At 46.4% G+C, this 15996-nt stretch overlaps 1 protein-coding gene across 2 annotated transcripts in view; it reads right to left on the reverse strand.

Moving 5' to 3' along the window:
- The window catches only part of TGM3 (transglutaminase 3), a 40209-nt gene that overhangs the window by 18390 nt on the left and 5823 nt on the right, over nt 1-15996 (reverse strand). For both annotated transcript variants that reach the window (XM_025469521.3, XM_049100770.1), the window contains exons 2-7: nt 10573-10746; nt 9942-10184; nt 9156-9274; nt 7729-7857; nt 4983-5160; nt 4760-4895 (exon numbers count right to left, since the gene is read on the reverse strand). In XM_025469521.3, coding sequence (XP_025325306.1) covers nt 4760-4895; nt 4983-5160; nt 7729-7857; nt 9156-9274; nt 9942-10184; nt 10573-10746 — 979 coding nt within the window. The remainder of the gene's footprint in view (nt 1-4759; nt 4896-4982; nt 5161-7728; nt 7858-9155; nt 9275-9941; nt 10185-10572; nt 10747-15996) is intronic.

The following is a 15996-nucleotide window of genomic DNA, read 5'->3' on the forward strand; positions in this document are numbered from 1 at the left end:
CACCACCAGGAGAAAGCAGGTGGTGTGAGTAATGATCAAGGTACAAGACAGGGATGAGAAAACAGTAAAAACACCCAAGTTTCACGTTCATTTAGTCCCAGACAGAGAACCCCAGGGCAAGGGTGGGTTGGTAGCAAAAACAAAAACAAAAAGTAGCTGTGTTTTAATACTTGTTTGCAAGGCGGGAATTTATGACAGAGCAGATAACAGATACATCCTGGTCCCTCCCTCCTTTGGAAGCCAGCACTTTACTGGCAGCTATTTGGGATGCAGATGCCTTTCAAATGCCCAAGGGTGCACCATGGAAATTCTGCTTTGTTTCTGATTGGATGACATACTCTGTCTCACCTCCCACTTGGGCTCTGTTTCAGTCTGGAGGGGTTTCAGGAGGAGGAGCTCAAGAAAAGGACACACTGTAGGTCTCAGAACTACTCGAGATATCTACTAACAGATGTGGCTTCCCCTCTCTCCCTCCACCTAAATCAATTCTAATGTGATCTTGAAAGTTGATAAACCACAGCCCTAGAGACAGCATCTGAGTTATGCTTACCTTTGAAATCATGGGGTCAGGAGACCCTGTCTAGAAAGTGGCCTCCCAACTCCTACCCCTTCTACTGGTAAATAGCAGTCCAGCCAGCTACTACTTTCGCCACAAAAGCCTTTCCCTGAGGTATTGGAAGAGAACCAACCATATGTCTGTGCTACCTCTGAATTTTGCACACGATTCAGTTATTTGATGTTTTCTACTCCATAATTACCTGTCTTCTCATGCAGCTGTGAGCTCCTCAGGCATAGTTCCTACATCTCCCCCCTCTTGGTACCAGGTGCCAGTGACAGGGTTCTGGGGCAGAGTACATACTTAATCATGTTTTCTGGAACTTGAGCCACTCTTAAGAGTCTTGGATTCCTTGCTGCAGGTCTGAGCCAGGTACATTGGGGTGGCTAAGTATGAGTGGAGTCTGGTAGCCATGGAGAGATTGCATCAGGAGCCAGGAGCTCGGGCTCAGGTGTGGTTGCCCAGAGCTCTTCCCCAGAATTAGTCAACTCCACCTCCCTGCGATGGGGCAGGGCAACCTCCACGTGCCTGCCATCTCGGAGCTATAGAGCTATATAAAGTCTACAAGTAGAGTCAGGTCTGTGACTCTGGAAATTGGGGAATCAAGTCAAACAAATTAAGAAAACAAGCCAGAAATGGCAAGTATAACCTTGGTCCTACTGTTCCAAATCATTTGCTTACTGCTCAGTGACTGAATAAGGAAGGCCCTGGAGTCCTCCTTTACAGTGGCTCAGAAAAAGAGTTGTGTAAAAAAAGCATTCCAAACTAAGCCCCTCACCCCCACCCCAAAGCAGCCTGATTCTCAAGAAGCAAATAGTCCAGGGGCTTGGGCCTCCTAAGCCAAATCACTGGTATGAGCTGGATGGCTAAGAAGAGGGGCATCTGCGTGGCTCAGTGGTAGAGCATCTTCCTTTTGGCTCAGGTCATGATCCTGGGGTCCTGGGATTGAGTCCCATATTGGGCTTCCCATGGGGAGCCTGCCTCTCTCTATGTCTCTCATGAATAAATAAATAAAATGTTAAAAAAAAAAGAATAGTTAAGAAGAACATGTACCCCAGTAGAAGCAGTGAATGTGATTTAAAGAAAGAAGATCTAGAAGAAATTGCTGAGGTCCCTTGATCTAGCCCTTCTTTGGACAGATGGGAAACTGAGGCACATAAAAGCTCATTTTCTCATTCATGAAATCAGCAAGTCCCTCCCCGAGATCCTTCCAGTCCTAAGGTTTTCTGATTTGGGAGAGTACCATCTGTGGGAATCTGTGTTCCACCCCTAGCTTGGACACAAATTCACAGTTTGACTTCAGGCAAGTCATTTCCCCCTGCTGAGCCCGTGAGGTACTGCTTAGCCTTGACAGAGAAGTACCATCTGCTGCCCAGGCATGAACCAAAAAGCCTCACTCCGCCATCTGCATGGGTTGGACGGCACCCAACCTCACCATAGCTCTGGTTGGTATCCAGCCAACCAGGAAAATCTCAAGGTAAGCAATGTTCTATTGCTCAAGGTAACATCAATCAGAAATAATAACAACATTCTCTGGCATCTCTCTTGTGCTTTATAGTTTACAAAGCTGCCTGGGTTCAAATCCCAACTCCACCATTTGCTAGTTGAGTGCCCTTGGGTGAGTGACTCTGTGTCTCAGTTGCCTCAATTGTAAAATGGGGTGATGATAATAGTGCCTACCTCATCATTTCTGACGAGTAAGTGGAAGCACTTAGGATAGTGCCTGGTACACAACAGTTGCTCGCAAACTATGCACTGCTGCTATTATCAACAACTTTCAGATGCTTAACCTCACTTGATCCCTACTTTCTATTACTTTAGGCAAATTGGGCAAGGTTCTAAACGCTTTCAACATGTGCAACACAGAGAGATTCACATCAAAGTGTTTCTGTCCAAACCCAAATTGTCCTTATAATAAGGGCTAGGAAAGTCATGCCAGGCAGAGAATGACTCGTGGTTTATCTCCCCCCTGGGTGGAATCTATGCAGAAGGAAACATATAGGTCCCTTGGGAAGGGTAGCTCTCATACAAAAGGGAAGATGAGAATAAAAAAAAATTAAAGCCAGTAAGAGCAAGATGGTAGTGGGGCTGGAACCAGGACTCAGGACTCCCTGTCCTCAGGTTCTCTACCTGCAGCTGGTAGGCAGTGGGTTGGGTAGGGACCGCTGGTTGCCACTGCTTTCTGAGAGGGCTCGGAAAGCCTGGTGGGGGGCGAGAGGGTAAGAAATGAGGAGACCTCCAGCAATAATCAGAGCTTTGGGGCCTGACACCCTCCAATGAGGCCAAAAAATGACAGTGGAGATGCCCTGGAATGTCTCCACGGGCCCATACTTGTCCCTACATGATTATTTTTGGAATGAATTATAAAGCTAATGTGGGTGGTAGTGTGAACCAGTAACCAAGAGGTCTGGGTCCTAATTCCAAATTCAGTTTAAAAGCCCCACATTTCTGTTCCGAGGGAGCCTTCCTCCATGACTCCTTCCCCAAGCTCCCACAGGGCTTACTGCCTGATGCACTTCCCTGGCATACCACACACCGTCCCACGACACACTAAACAGCTTTGACTAATGGCTTCCCATTCCCTGTCTTCTAACAGAACCAGAATGTTTTCAGTAAAGGATGGAGTCTCCAGCTTTCTGGTCCCTCTCTGGATCCTGGCAAGGAGGATAATCCCAGAGGTGTTACGCCCCAAGGGACCTCCCCTCCCAAATGATGTTGGATCAATCATCTCCTCTTGCAAGGAAGCCAAGGTCAGGAATGGCATTTTCACCCAGTGGTGAAAACAGGTTGCAGTGGGATTTTGAACACAACAACAAAAGAAAAAAACAGGGAGGAGAAAAAGAAAATACTCATTTATGAGCAGCTGGGAAACAACATCTTGCTATGTAGCAATGTCATTAGAGAAAAAGTTGTATATGTGTAGATCAGGAAGGAATGTCCTGAAACAAGCCTTCTCTGTCTCATTACACCCTAGAAGCCACGTGACCTTGGGTGACTTATGTAAGTCTTATTCTCCCTCGGAGGTGAGGGGATATTTATCTTAGTTCCATTGTCGGTATGGGGTTGTTGTTTACCTGTTTTAACAACTTTTTTGTTTGCGTTTATTTTCCTTCAACTTTATTCAATTGATTACATTAAGCACATTTCAGAAAAGTTGGACCTACTTATACTGGGAATATTAAGTAATAGGAAATATCTTATACAGACTATCTCAAAATTGGACATCCGGAAATAAGATGGCATCTGCTATCAGGTTATCTAGCCCTATATGTGTGTGAGTGATTGTGTGTTTGTGTGGAGGGATATTCTTTGAAATGGATTAAAACCAGTAGATTGTTAAAAAAACAAAACAAAACAGTAGATTGTTGACATATGCATGTAGTTCTTTGCATATATAGGCACATAGATATCTATGTAATACATGTGGGTATAGACATAACCATTTTCAGTTACCACTTGGTAATAAACTGGCATTTAGTATGATCTCAGATAGCTGTAATAATATTTATTTTATGCATTTTTATACTGCTATATGAAGTTATAGATATATGTCTATAAGTTTTATACAACTGACTTCCAGTTGCCACCTATTACATATTACATACTTATGTGTAGATACATACATGTGCACATGGCATGTTGATGGTTAGAAATATATATGTTCAAATACACACAAAGCTTCTTTTTTTCAGTAGGAATCCAGAGTAATTGACTTTTTATTCTATCAATCAAAGTACATAAAAGGTACACATGCATAAGAGAAAATGTGTTGCCTTTCTTTAAGCAAACCATAAGTCATATGGGTTGCCTGATATAAGATAAATTTATATTTGTTACTGGAAAATCAAGAGTGTCATCATTTATATTCTTAAGTAGCTTAGGGTCTAGTGGACCCTATAAATTCAGGGCAGTTGTGCAGAGCCCGTGAGCCACTATCTCTCACTGGTACCAGACCCTTCACCCTAAGGCAAGACACTGGACTTCCAGTCTTTACAGAGCCCTGGAAAGAGTTGTTTTGGATCGTACTAGAAGTCTAATAAGCATGGCCAACATTCCCATTCTAAAGCTTGTGCTGACTTATCACTTGTCTCCCAGCTCCTGTTTGGAGTCTGGTCCCAGGACCTGTTGGGGGTTGGGGGTTGGGGGTTGGGAGGTGGACTAAGAAGCTGCTCCGGTTTGGTGCTCAGAAAGTCAGTTACTCACCAGACACTATCACTGCCTTTGTCCATGGGCCTCCCATAGGGGTCGTAGTACACATCCACGCTGAGGTTTCGGTCTGTGTCATGAGCTGAGTTGAAGTTGGTGACCACCCGGGAGGGAATCCCAAAAGACCTCAGCACTGCAAGTCAAGGGGCAGCATAAGGACCCAGGCTGCGATGGAAATGGCACCTTGGGGTCCCCCATTGTTGTCACCAACCCCGAGTACCTGTGTTGAGGGTTCCAGCAAAGACCCAGCACTGGCCAAAGCGCACTGGCCTGAAGCCAGATTTTTTCCACTCCTTGAGGATCTCCACACTGCCATTCCAGTTCCGTGGGTCCCGGCCACCTGTGTAGTTGCCACTCCAGTTTCCTGAGAGCACACCGTTGTCATCATTGCCGTTGACCTGGGCAGGGGGAGCCCCAGATGAATCAGCATAGAGGGGGACAAGGTGGGGACATGTGGAAGGAAACCATGAAGATGTCAAGAGAATTTTCTGTGTCTTTCTGGGTGACTTGGGAATGATAATTGTAATAATGATCTTCTAGGGGTATTAAACAGTTTATTAATTTAAAAGTGTTTTGCTTAATAGGCCATGATCAATTGCCCCTAACCCATCTATCAATCCCATGAGCAGGCTCACATGGCAACCTGAGAATTCACGGCTTGTCAGTGGCACTGCAGGGTCAGACAGGCAACGTGCAGATAACTTCCTGCCAGCACGTATGGGCTGTCATTCATGTCTGACTTGGGAGTCTGTATTTTGAAACTCAGTTTTGGTGTACTGGTCTAAAAAGGTGCCTTTAGAACTTTAGCTGCTAACTTCTTGGAACATATAAAGATGGAATACTGCTTTTCATTCATTCATTCACTCACTCATTCATTCAACTGAAGATCTGATTCTCTTATAAGTAGTACAAGCAGGATGCAGTGTGAACAGAGCACCGAATTAGGAATCAAGAGACCTGAGTTCCATTGTCTTTTAGAGACACATATTGTAATATTTATAGATGAAGTGATTTAATGTCTGGGATTTATCAAATAATCTGTAAAGGAGGGGGTCAGAGCTGAAACCAGACTGGCCTAAGGAGGTGATCACAAAAGCTGATGGTGGGTAACCTGGGAGTTCGTTGTACTGTTTCCTCTATTTTTGTGAAGGTCTGAGCTTTTCCACAATAAAAAGTTTACAAGAGAAAGAAAAGAGAAACCAGGGTATAAGCCCAACTTTGTCACTTGTCAGCTGGGTGACTGTGGGCAGGTCAGTTCCCCTCTCTGGGCCTGTTGTTCTTCACCTTCCTTCCCTTACAAGGAGAGTTAGAAACAAATGAGCCTCCAGGAGCCAAGTGTTCAGAGTTCATGAAACTTCGGCCAGCACTTATCCCGACTGTCCAGTGAGAGGCTGTGAGCCCTGCTCCCTCTCTCTGGGCTCTGCAAGGGCCGAGACTAAGGAGAACAGAGCCTGGACACAGAAGAGTCCTTGCCCCACAAGGGTGGAGCCACCTTCCACAGCCCCTTTCCCCACTTCCAGCAAAGTCTGGGCTCTCATCGCAAAATCAGGCAAGACAGGCCTTCTCCATGATGGAACATTCTGTGGCCCATCCCATCTCTGAGTCACACAGGCTGCAGCCACTGAAGTGGTAATCAGCAAGGTCATCTCTGGCTGAAAGCTGAGCATTTCAAAGCCCCGTACAGACCATAATTAGCTGCAGGCCCAGCCCGACCAAGAGGCCTGGAGAGAACAGTGGGGAGGAGCAGCTAAGGAACTTGGTGCTACCATAACCTGCTTTGTGCCCAAGGTCAGAGTGAGTCAGCAGCTGCTGGAGCCGGCTGGCCTCCCCCACCCTCTCCTGGGTCTACGAGGCTCAGCCTCCCTTAACCTCAGCCTCAGCACCATCCTGCTGCTCCCAGGCCACTCCACTGGCAAGATTCAGCCCAGGCCTTCCCTCCTTGGTTCCTGCCCCTGCCTCAGCGGCTCCACATCCTCTGGGCCTCCCGCCTCCTTTCCCTGCAAGCTCCGACTCAGCCTGCACTTTTCCGGAAAACAGATTGCTCCAATGTCTAACAACATAACTAACTGGTTAACTCAGGCTCCAACCTCAAAGTAAAGAGACAGAGAAATGCCTCGGCCATTAACAACAAAAAAGTTAGACGCTTCCAGGCCATTGGTTTGAGAGGATTCAAGTTCAAGAACTCCTTGACTTTCAGCTTTGTAATTCATAACTTTTAAGCAGGTTGATACCATGTTTGGACACTTTGTGATGGAGACCTTGTCAGTGCACTGAGTACCAGGAGATAGATTCTTCCAGGATCTAGTGTGTGTATGTGTGTGTGTGTGTGTGTGTGTGTGTGTGTGTTCAGGGAGGGGGCAGGTCCCACGTGGAAGGACTGAGTGGATGCAAGAGGCCCTGGGCAGGCCGTTTGAGGACTTGTTCTGGTTTGACTCATTGGCCATGGGCTGTGAGCCAGTCACTTCAGCTCTGCCGGTTTCCCATCTAGATACTGAGTGGGTCAGCTCACTGCCTGCCCAGTCTGACATGTGAGTGCTCTTCTGAGGAGGGGATGGAGCAAAGCAGAGGAGGTTAATACCTCAGGCTTACTTGGGAACTTACCCTTTTCTGGAGGAGCCCAGTGATGGAGCAGTTTCACCTTTGTCTCCTCCTAGCCTAGTAGACACCAAAAGGGCAAGTTCCCTTATCATCCAAGAAAGGCGTCAAGATACAGTGGCCAGGGCCTTGGAGCCAGGCCAGACCTGGGGCCAGTGCCGCCTCTGCCATTCACTCACCATGTGTCTGAGGCAAGTCCTTTAATTTAGAGAAGTCTCATAGTCCGTGTGTGCAGAGCAGGGTGGTAATAGCCACCGACTATATTTTGTGAGGCTTCAATGAGATGATATACATAAAAAAACACAGACCTAACCCATTGTTGAGTTTGATCGATGGTAACAAACAGTTATGATGGTATTCCTATCACTCACCATGGCACTGAGCACTCGACCAACATATTTGGGGTCATTTCTGCGGGCCACATCCGTAGCAGGGTCACGGCGGAAATTCAGGCTGTGATCCAGGATCGAGAGGCAAATGTTCAGAATGCCTTCTTCAAACTGTTCCAAAAGACACCATAGATGATGATGAAAGAAACGACAAGGAGTGTTGGCTAATTAAGGGTACAGGAGCTATGCTGGTGAGAACCACAGGCATGACTTGGGTCCTTTCACCCTGTGGCTTCCAGGATAGAGAGCTCCCAAGGAGCAGCTGCCTCGCCCAGCCTTGAACCCGCAAACTCAGGCAGAAGCCCTGGCTATGCACAGAGCCCTGTGCCGAAGTCCCTAAAGTGAACCAGACTTCCTCACTGTCAGGGAAAATTGGGAACAAATCACTTAGCCTGCCTGGGCCTCAATTTCTCCATCTGTATAACAGGGGAGCAGGCCAAGCTCATCTCAAAGTTTCCAGCTGGCTCTACAATCTTGAGCACATTATTTCGACTTCTGGGAAATTAATTATGAAGATATAATATCTCACTAAATGAAGATTTTGAGGCCATTTTCTCAAAATAAGGCTTGTTTTTAGTTACCGCTTCTCAAACGGAGAAGGCCATGCTTCCTCTTGCCTTAGGGTCTTCGCATGTGCTGTTCCTTCGGCCTCTAATGCGCTTCCCCAAGACACCTATCTAACTCCTTTGCCTCCTTCAGGTTTCTGATTAAAATTTCCTCCCTAAGAGAGGCTTTTCCAGACCATGCCATTAAAATTAGCCTCCTTTCTACCCCGAGGCACACCCTATGCCCTTACACTTTTTTTTCTTTTTTCTTCCTTCCAGTGAAATTTGGCCCAAAACCTCCAACATATGAAATATACAGCTGCCTTGCTCTAGTTGACTATATGCTGGGAAGAAAAGGTGGAGGGGGTCCCCTAATATGTTCTAGGCTAAGCACACCTGAGAGCTCTGTGGACTCAGATGGGGTGGTCAGAGTAACGAAGGACAAAAGGCTAAGGCTTTGAGAGGCCAAACTTCCTTCCAGGAAGTTCTGTCACATTCTTAGATGGAATGAGTAACAGAAAGTACATTATTGCCCAAGTGTCTCATCTAGGCCTTATCTTCATCTGTGTATCATGGCACCAAGAAAACCTCATTGTATCAATTTAATGATATATTTGTTTTGTACACTAGATCACGACCTCCTCAATGACAGAAAATGTGTCTTATCTCTCTTCCGTGTGCAAAAGTGTGCAGCTGGGGCCTGGTACATAGTAGGTGGTCAGTAAATGTCTTCTGAATGAGTAAATGAATGAACAGAAGGGCAGGCAAATAGACAGAGTTGGGAACTTCCACCTCCGCAGGGCCAGCCACAGAGCTTCTTGGGTAATAGGAACAGTATGCCCAGCCTCCTTATGACCCTTTTACCTGTCCGAAGTTCCAGCCAACCATGCCGATTCGATTTGTACTCCCCACATAGATGATGCCGGCATCTTCCAGAACATACTCCTCTCTTTCCACATGGTTACTCATAAAAACACCATCCTCTGTTCAATACAAAAATCAGATGTAACAAACTAGAATCTTACAGAGGACTTCAGAGACCAGTCCTTCTCCCATTCCTAAGTACTGGCCTTGTGGCTGGAACAAGCCATACTTGCAGCCCTTCCACCAATCTCCACTAAGGAATGAAGCCTTGAACTCTAATGCTTCCAACTCATATTGTGGGAACTATGAACTTGGAAGAGAAGCTGGGGTGACCTGAGGGTCTGAAAATGAGACTCCAGGAATGAGACACTTGCTCCTTCAGGCAGAAAGCCATCTCCATGCTGTAGAATTACACTGTGGTCATTGTCTCTTTTAGTTATACCATATTATGCACTTTGTAAAAGCTCATGAGGTCCCTGCAATAGCCGCAGAGGAAATAGCAGGGTATCCATTTAATGGTAAGGAATTTGAAACTCAGAAAGATAGATTGACTGCCAAGACTTACAGAGCTGGTTAGGTAACAGAACTGGGACTCAGATCTATGGCTTCTGGAGGAGCCCAGTGATGGAGCAGTTTCACTAGCCTCCTCCTAGCCTCCTCCTGGCTTCTATTTCCATAGCCCACAAACCTCCCCTAATAGAACTTGAGCCTGTAAAAATCATTCCCCCAGCTTCTTTCCATTGGTATTGCTTAGCTGATGGCTGGGAGTGTGGGTTACGTGCCTACCTTGCAACCAGGGGTTAAAGAGCAGAATGAACATCCCAAGTTTCAGAATGAAGTCTTTGCCCTGGGAGGAGATCTGAGTGCTCAGTGTGTACCATCCTACAGGTGCATTGACAGGACTGGAGATGGAGATGGTCAGAATATTGTCCTTGTTGGACACAAGCTCTGCACTCCAGCCACCACGACTTGTCCTATTGGAAAGTGGAAACACAGCCTTTGTCCTGGCTGACTCTGAGGGTTGAGGTCCTATAAAAGAAGACAGAGGACAATGAAAACCAAGGCGTACTGGCCAGACTGTGGGGAGAGACCAGATCTCAATACAACCACAGGGGTGTTTTGTGGGGACATCATCCACTGAGGTACCAATAATAACACTGGACACAACTGACACAACCAGAGAGGCCAAGTGGGCCAAATCTCTCTGGTTTGAAGAGTTGGACTCTCAGGCTCAAAGACATGCAGAAACTTGCCCAAAGTCACACCAAGTCAATGGCAGAGCTGGGTTAGAGCCCAGAGCCTAGTGACCCCAGTGTCACACCACCACTCCCAGGAATGCACAGGCCCAAGGGCTGCTCAGGTGTGTGTGTGTGTGTGTGTGTGTGTGTGTGTGTGTGTGTGAAGGATGAGCAGGTACCTGTGGAGACTACGAAACCCAGACTTTCTCCAGTGCCAAGACTTCGGTTTAAGCTCAATGAGAAATTGAAGGATTGGCCTCTCCGCAAGATGAGCTCCTGGCTGGAGAACCTGTCTGTGTGATGTGCACGCCGGTTGGAGGTCGCCTGCCAGTTGATACTCTGGGGTTCTAAAGCTGTAAGACAGAAGAGGGGAACTGAGGTCCTGGAAGGCAAGGGATGGTGGCTTGGGAAAAGGTGTAAGTTACCAAAAGGACAGCTTTTGGGTGGGGCTAGTTGGGAAAGAGCCAAACTTCTAGGAAGAATCACATTAAAATTCAAAGACCTTGACTGAGCATAGCAAGCACTTCATAACCTATTCCTCATGCTGTCCTTTCAGGCAGCTGAACCTCTGCACATACTATCAAGGAGCTGAGAATACCTTCCCTTCTACTTGGTCAACAGTCATTCAGCCCTTAAGGAGCAGGCCATGTGCTCAGGGTACTTTCACCCAACCAGTCAGGAGAACCATGCGATCAGTTCTGTGTAACCACATTTTGTCACTTTAGCATCATTACTTTGGTGGGGGGAGAGGGGCTCGGACAGAACTGGGAGGAGGTTATGTCTCTCAAATCCATCATCTCAGTTTGACTTGCTTGCTTTTCTCTTTGTACCTTCCCAGATACCACAAGTTGTTGTTGTTGTTTTTTTTTTTTTTTTTTTTTTTTTTTACCACTGCAACATCCAGCAAATGTGTACTAGTGTAGTGTATTCCTTACTTTCTCTAGATGTGCAATACCTGGATGTCAGCTGGGCCTCTGCTGCTGGCTGGGGAGGATAGCGTGACTCTGAGGAGCATTTCTAGGCCTAGAGATTGGGTGATCACTGGCCTGGAGGGGGCTTTCAACTGCTCACTGGCAAGAGCGGAATATGGGAACCAGTCAAAGCCCCATGAGATTTCTGGATAAGACCCCGAGGTTAAACACTTCGAACCTCCACCCAACCCCAGATTCTTCTTATGTGGTTGTGGAGTTAAATTGAGAAGGATTTATGACAGATGCCATGATGTATAAGGAGGGTAGCCTGGATAAACCTTCTGAGAAATTGTATTCCTCAAAGTTGCATGCGAGATTTTTATCACTCATTCCTCTGCAAACCAAACTGGTTTCTGGCTATATGATGAGAGTGTGGTGACATGTCCCAGTGCCAGACACAACTTTTTTTTTTAATGTGTATCTGCCTCTCACCATCAGAATGGGCCTTCTTGATCTTCATATTCTTATGCCTAAGCACATCACTTGATAGTGTTAGGACAGGTAGATAGACAAATGGATGAAGGAATAAATGAACAAATAAAGTCTCATCATGCAATGATCATCATGACCACAACTCAAAATTTAGCTCATAGGGAAAGTTGAGTGTGGCGCATTCATCCAGTAAACATGCATAAAGTATCTATTATTTGTAGGACACTACATTAGGTGCAATGTTGGAAGTGTAAAAATGTATGAAAAGGAGTTTTTTTTTTAATTTTTTAAAATTTATTTATGATAGTCACACAGAGAGAGGGAGAGGCAGAGACACAGGCAGAGGGAGAAGCAGGCTCCATGCACCGAGAGCCCGACGTGGGATTCGATCCCGGGTCTCCAGGATCGCGCCCTGGGTTGAAGGCAGGCGCCAAACCGCTGCGCCACCCAGGGATCCTGAAAAGGAGTCTTAACCCTCGAAGAGTTTCAGCTGTGGGTAAGACAAGCGCAAGTGGAAATGAATGATATAATGGGGTAAGTCCACTGTCTCCCCATAAAAGCTGTCCTGGAGATGCAGGCAGAAAAGAATCACTTTCAATTGTAGGGATTAGGAAAAGCTTCACTGAAAATGCCAGGTCTTGAAGAGAGTTTTCTTGGATGCAAAGGGAATAGCCTGCATTCCAGAAGATAGGGAGAGAATCCCAAGGCAGGGCCAGCAGATGTGTTGTTTGGCTAGTGTAGAGGCTCTGCACACAAGAGAAAGTTGAGGTGGGAGAGAGTGGGGCTCCAGGGCAGGCCTGGGGCCACGGGCTCCCACCCAATTAGCTGGAGAAATGGGCAGAAGCTCCTCATAGATACTCTATCAAGTGAAATGCAGACTGTCTGGAGTAGTGAGCCAAAGAATGCGAGTGGAGAGAGGGGGTTCAGGAAGTGATCTTGCCACCAGCTCAGGGCATGAAAGATTCATTCATTTACATCTGCCCATTCATTCATTCATTCACTCAACAGGTAAGTATTGAAAGAATAAAGTGATAAGCTTTGGCACAAACTCAGGGAAATGAAAACATTCCTGCAATCCATAAGTATCTATTGAATAAAGGTAAGAGCAGAGGAAGAGCAGAAAGGAGATGAATGTTCCTGTACATAAATATTGAATGGTGACAGCCCAGATCTTAGACCTTCTATATACTCCCACGTAACTGGGCAAATATTGAGCTCTTTAGGGCTTGTACAGAGCTAACTTGTTAGTTCCTTGGTCTTTCTAGGGCAATGTTCCCATGTTTTTGAACCCCTGCCTCTTGACAGCTTGTTTACTACTTTCCGTGTATCCCTGACAGTTGCGATTTGGTAGAGCTTTATACTGTCTTGTTTTAGAAAGAATAGCTCTAAGGAACATGTAGCCTCAGATCGTATGAGTCTCCAAAGATTCCTCACCCTCCTCCCAAACCCAAAAGGAAGCATACCTTTCTCCCCAGATGAAGCTCACTACTTTAGATCATGAACTTTTTGAGAGTAGAAAGTGTATACCCAGATAGTCCTCTGCAAAGCTCAGGGGGAGGGAAAGAGGGGTTCGTGTCTGTAGCTGGCATCTGCCTCCCCTCCAACAGGCCCAAACATCCTTCTTTGCTCCACCAAGGGTTATGCACTATTTGCTGAGTCCAGAATAGGGCCTTCTCCCTTTCACTCCAGAAACCAATGGTTTGTTCATAGAGAAGATGATGAAGAAAAGGCTGAGCTCCAGGTGCATAGGCTACAGAGACACTGAAAGGAGATGAGGAGCACTGTGCATGCCCCGGGAGGCAAGACTTCGCTCAGAGTGACTGTGACAGTCATTTCTGCATTTCCTGACACCACGCGTGAGCCCCAGCACGAAGGAGCCAAGCTCCCCATTAGGGCATCTGTGAGACACACAGGACTTCTCTGAACTGGAAGGTGAGGAGAAGCAAGCCTTACATTTGACATCAGTCAACTGCAAGTCAATTGCTATTAACAATATGCAGAGCACTTTGCATACATCATGGGTGGAATCCTTCTACAAATTGGAAACTGACTCTCAGGGGGATCAAAGTCTTATTTGAGGTCATATACCTAGTAACCGACAGGGTCAGGTTTTTACTGGCACTCTCCTGTTGCTGTGATCCCCAGTTCTCTGCCTGGAATGGGGGGCCTACAAGACCTTCAGCCCAGAAATTACCCACATGGTGAGTGGACCTCATTACGCATTGTTTTTCCCACTGGCATTTGCATTCTGACCAAGAGGAAAGAGTGAATACCTGGAAGAGAAACATGTTCAAAAAAAAAAAAAAAAAAGCCCACAAAACAAAAAGGCATTCCTTCTACATGAGAGGTGAATAAAAGGGGAGCAGCCTGCCCCTGCATCCCTGAGTGGGATGGGCAGGTTGGGTGCATACTCATAAAGCCTCTGGTGTGGTTTCTGAAACTTTTCTCCTTGCCACCTTCAATCACTGTCCTTTCTCTGAACCCTAGGATTGGCTCTACCAGCCCCTTAATCAAGGATCTGATGATCCTGTCTGTGGATTTCCTAGTTTCCTTCGTTTTCCCCCACCCTCCATCCCTTGACATATCACTCATCACAGCCCCCTCTGCCAGAAGGGAAGGGGAAGGGGAAGGAAAAGGACAGGCAGGGAGTGGGGTAAGGACACAACTATGTAAGGTTCTCCACAAGGTTGAGTTTACTACAACCTCAGGGCTTGCCCCAGTCTGGATGGAAGGAAGGGAGGAAGGGAGAGTTGCATGACTCTTCCAATTGACTCATGAAAAACATCAGAGGGAAAGAAACTTTGGAGACAGATCATACACTCACACTCACACTCTGGATGTGAGCTCATGGAGGCCTGGAATGTGGCTTTCCCACAGCAGGACATCTCTGGACTCTCATCCCAGGGTTCTCTCATTTCCATGCCACCTCCTGGAGTTACTGCTTAACTCCGGTGGCAGGCTTGGGGCAATTTCTCCAATTCCTGAGAATATCAGTGGCTCCAGCAGTCCCAGTGTGGCAGAGACTATTCTAAGTGTCTACCCCTATATTCCTTCACCCCTTCTTTTTTTTTTGAAGATTTTATTTATTTATTTATTCATGAGAGACACAGAGAGAGGCAGAAATACAGGCAGAGGGAGACGCAGGCTCTATGCAGGGAACCTGATGCGAGACTCGATCCCAGGACTCCAGGATCATGCCCTGGGCTGAAGGCAGGCGCTAAATCGCTGAGCCACCCGGGCATCCCTCTCCCCTTCTTTCTTGGTAATAAAATCCCCCATATAACTGGGCACTACATTTCCCGGGCTCCCTGCAGCCGGTGGGGGGGGGGGGTGTCACGTGAATGAGTTCTGGCCAATGACCTGTAGGCAGAAGTTATAAAGCTGCCAGGAAACCTCTTTTTTTTTTTTTTTATTTTAATTGAGCTAAAAGTCACAGAACATAAAATTTCCCAGTGTAGCCTTTTTAAAGTGTACAATTCAGTGGCCTATAGTACATTCACTATGTTGTGAAACCATCACCATGGTCTGGTTTCAGATCTTCCCATCACCCCTATTAACAATCATTCCTCATTCCCCCTGGCTACTATGAACCTGTTTTCTGTTCCCACAGATTTGCCTAACCTGGACATTTCATGTAGGAGGAATCACACAGCTATGTGGCCTTCAGGGTTGGTTTCTTTCACTTAGCATAACGTTTTCAAGGTTTGTCCACGAGGTAGCATTTATCAGAAGTTCATTCCTGCTTATGGCTGCAAAATATTCTGTGATATGGCGGTACTGTACTTTGTTTACGCATTCATCAGTTGAGGGGCATTTGGGTTGTTTCTACCTTTTGGCTCTTGTGAATAGTATTGCTAGGAATGTTCTTTTGCGGGTCATTGTTTGAATACCTGTTTTCAATTCTTTTGAGAAAATCTCTTTTTAAAAATGGTTGGCAAATGCCCTTAATCTGCTTATCTCCCTCTTCTTCCATCCTGCTGCCCAGAGTGTGGGTGTGATGTGGATAGATGTGCAGGGAATGCCCTGGGAATGGCAGAGTGGGAGCCTGGTTGGGGTCGGGCCCCTGGGCACTGTGCAGCTGCCTTACCCTCCCAGAATGGCCCACATCTCAACCCACTGTTTAAGGAAGAAGTAAACTTCTGTTTTGTTTCTCTAAGCCATTCCTATTTGTGAGTTCACCATCATTCATAACCAAACCTA

Source organism: Canis lupus, chromosome 24 (assembly GCF_003254725.2).
Source record: "Canis lupus dingo isolate Sandy chromosome 24, ASM325472v2, whole genome shotgun sequence".
In the NCBI taxonomy this organism is placed as follows: domain Eukaryota; kingdom Metazoa; phylum Chordata; class Mammalia; order Carnivora; family Canidae; genus Canis; species Canis lupus.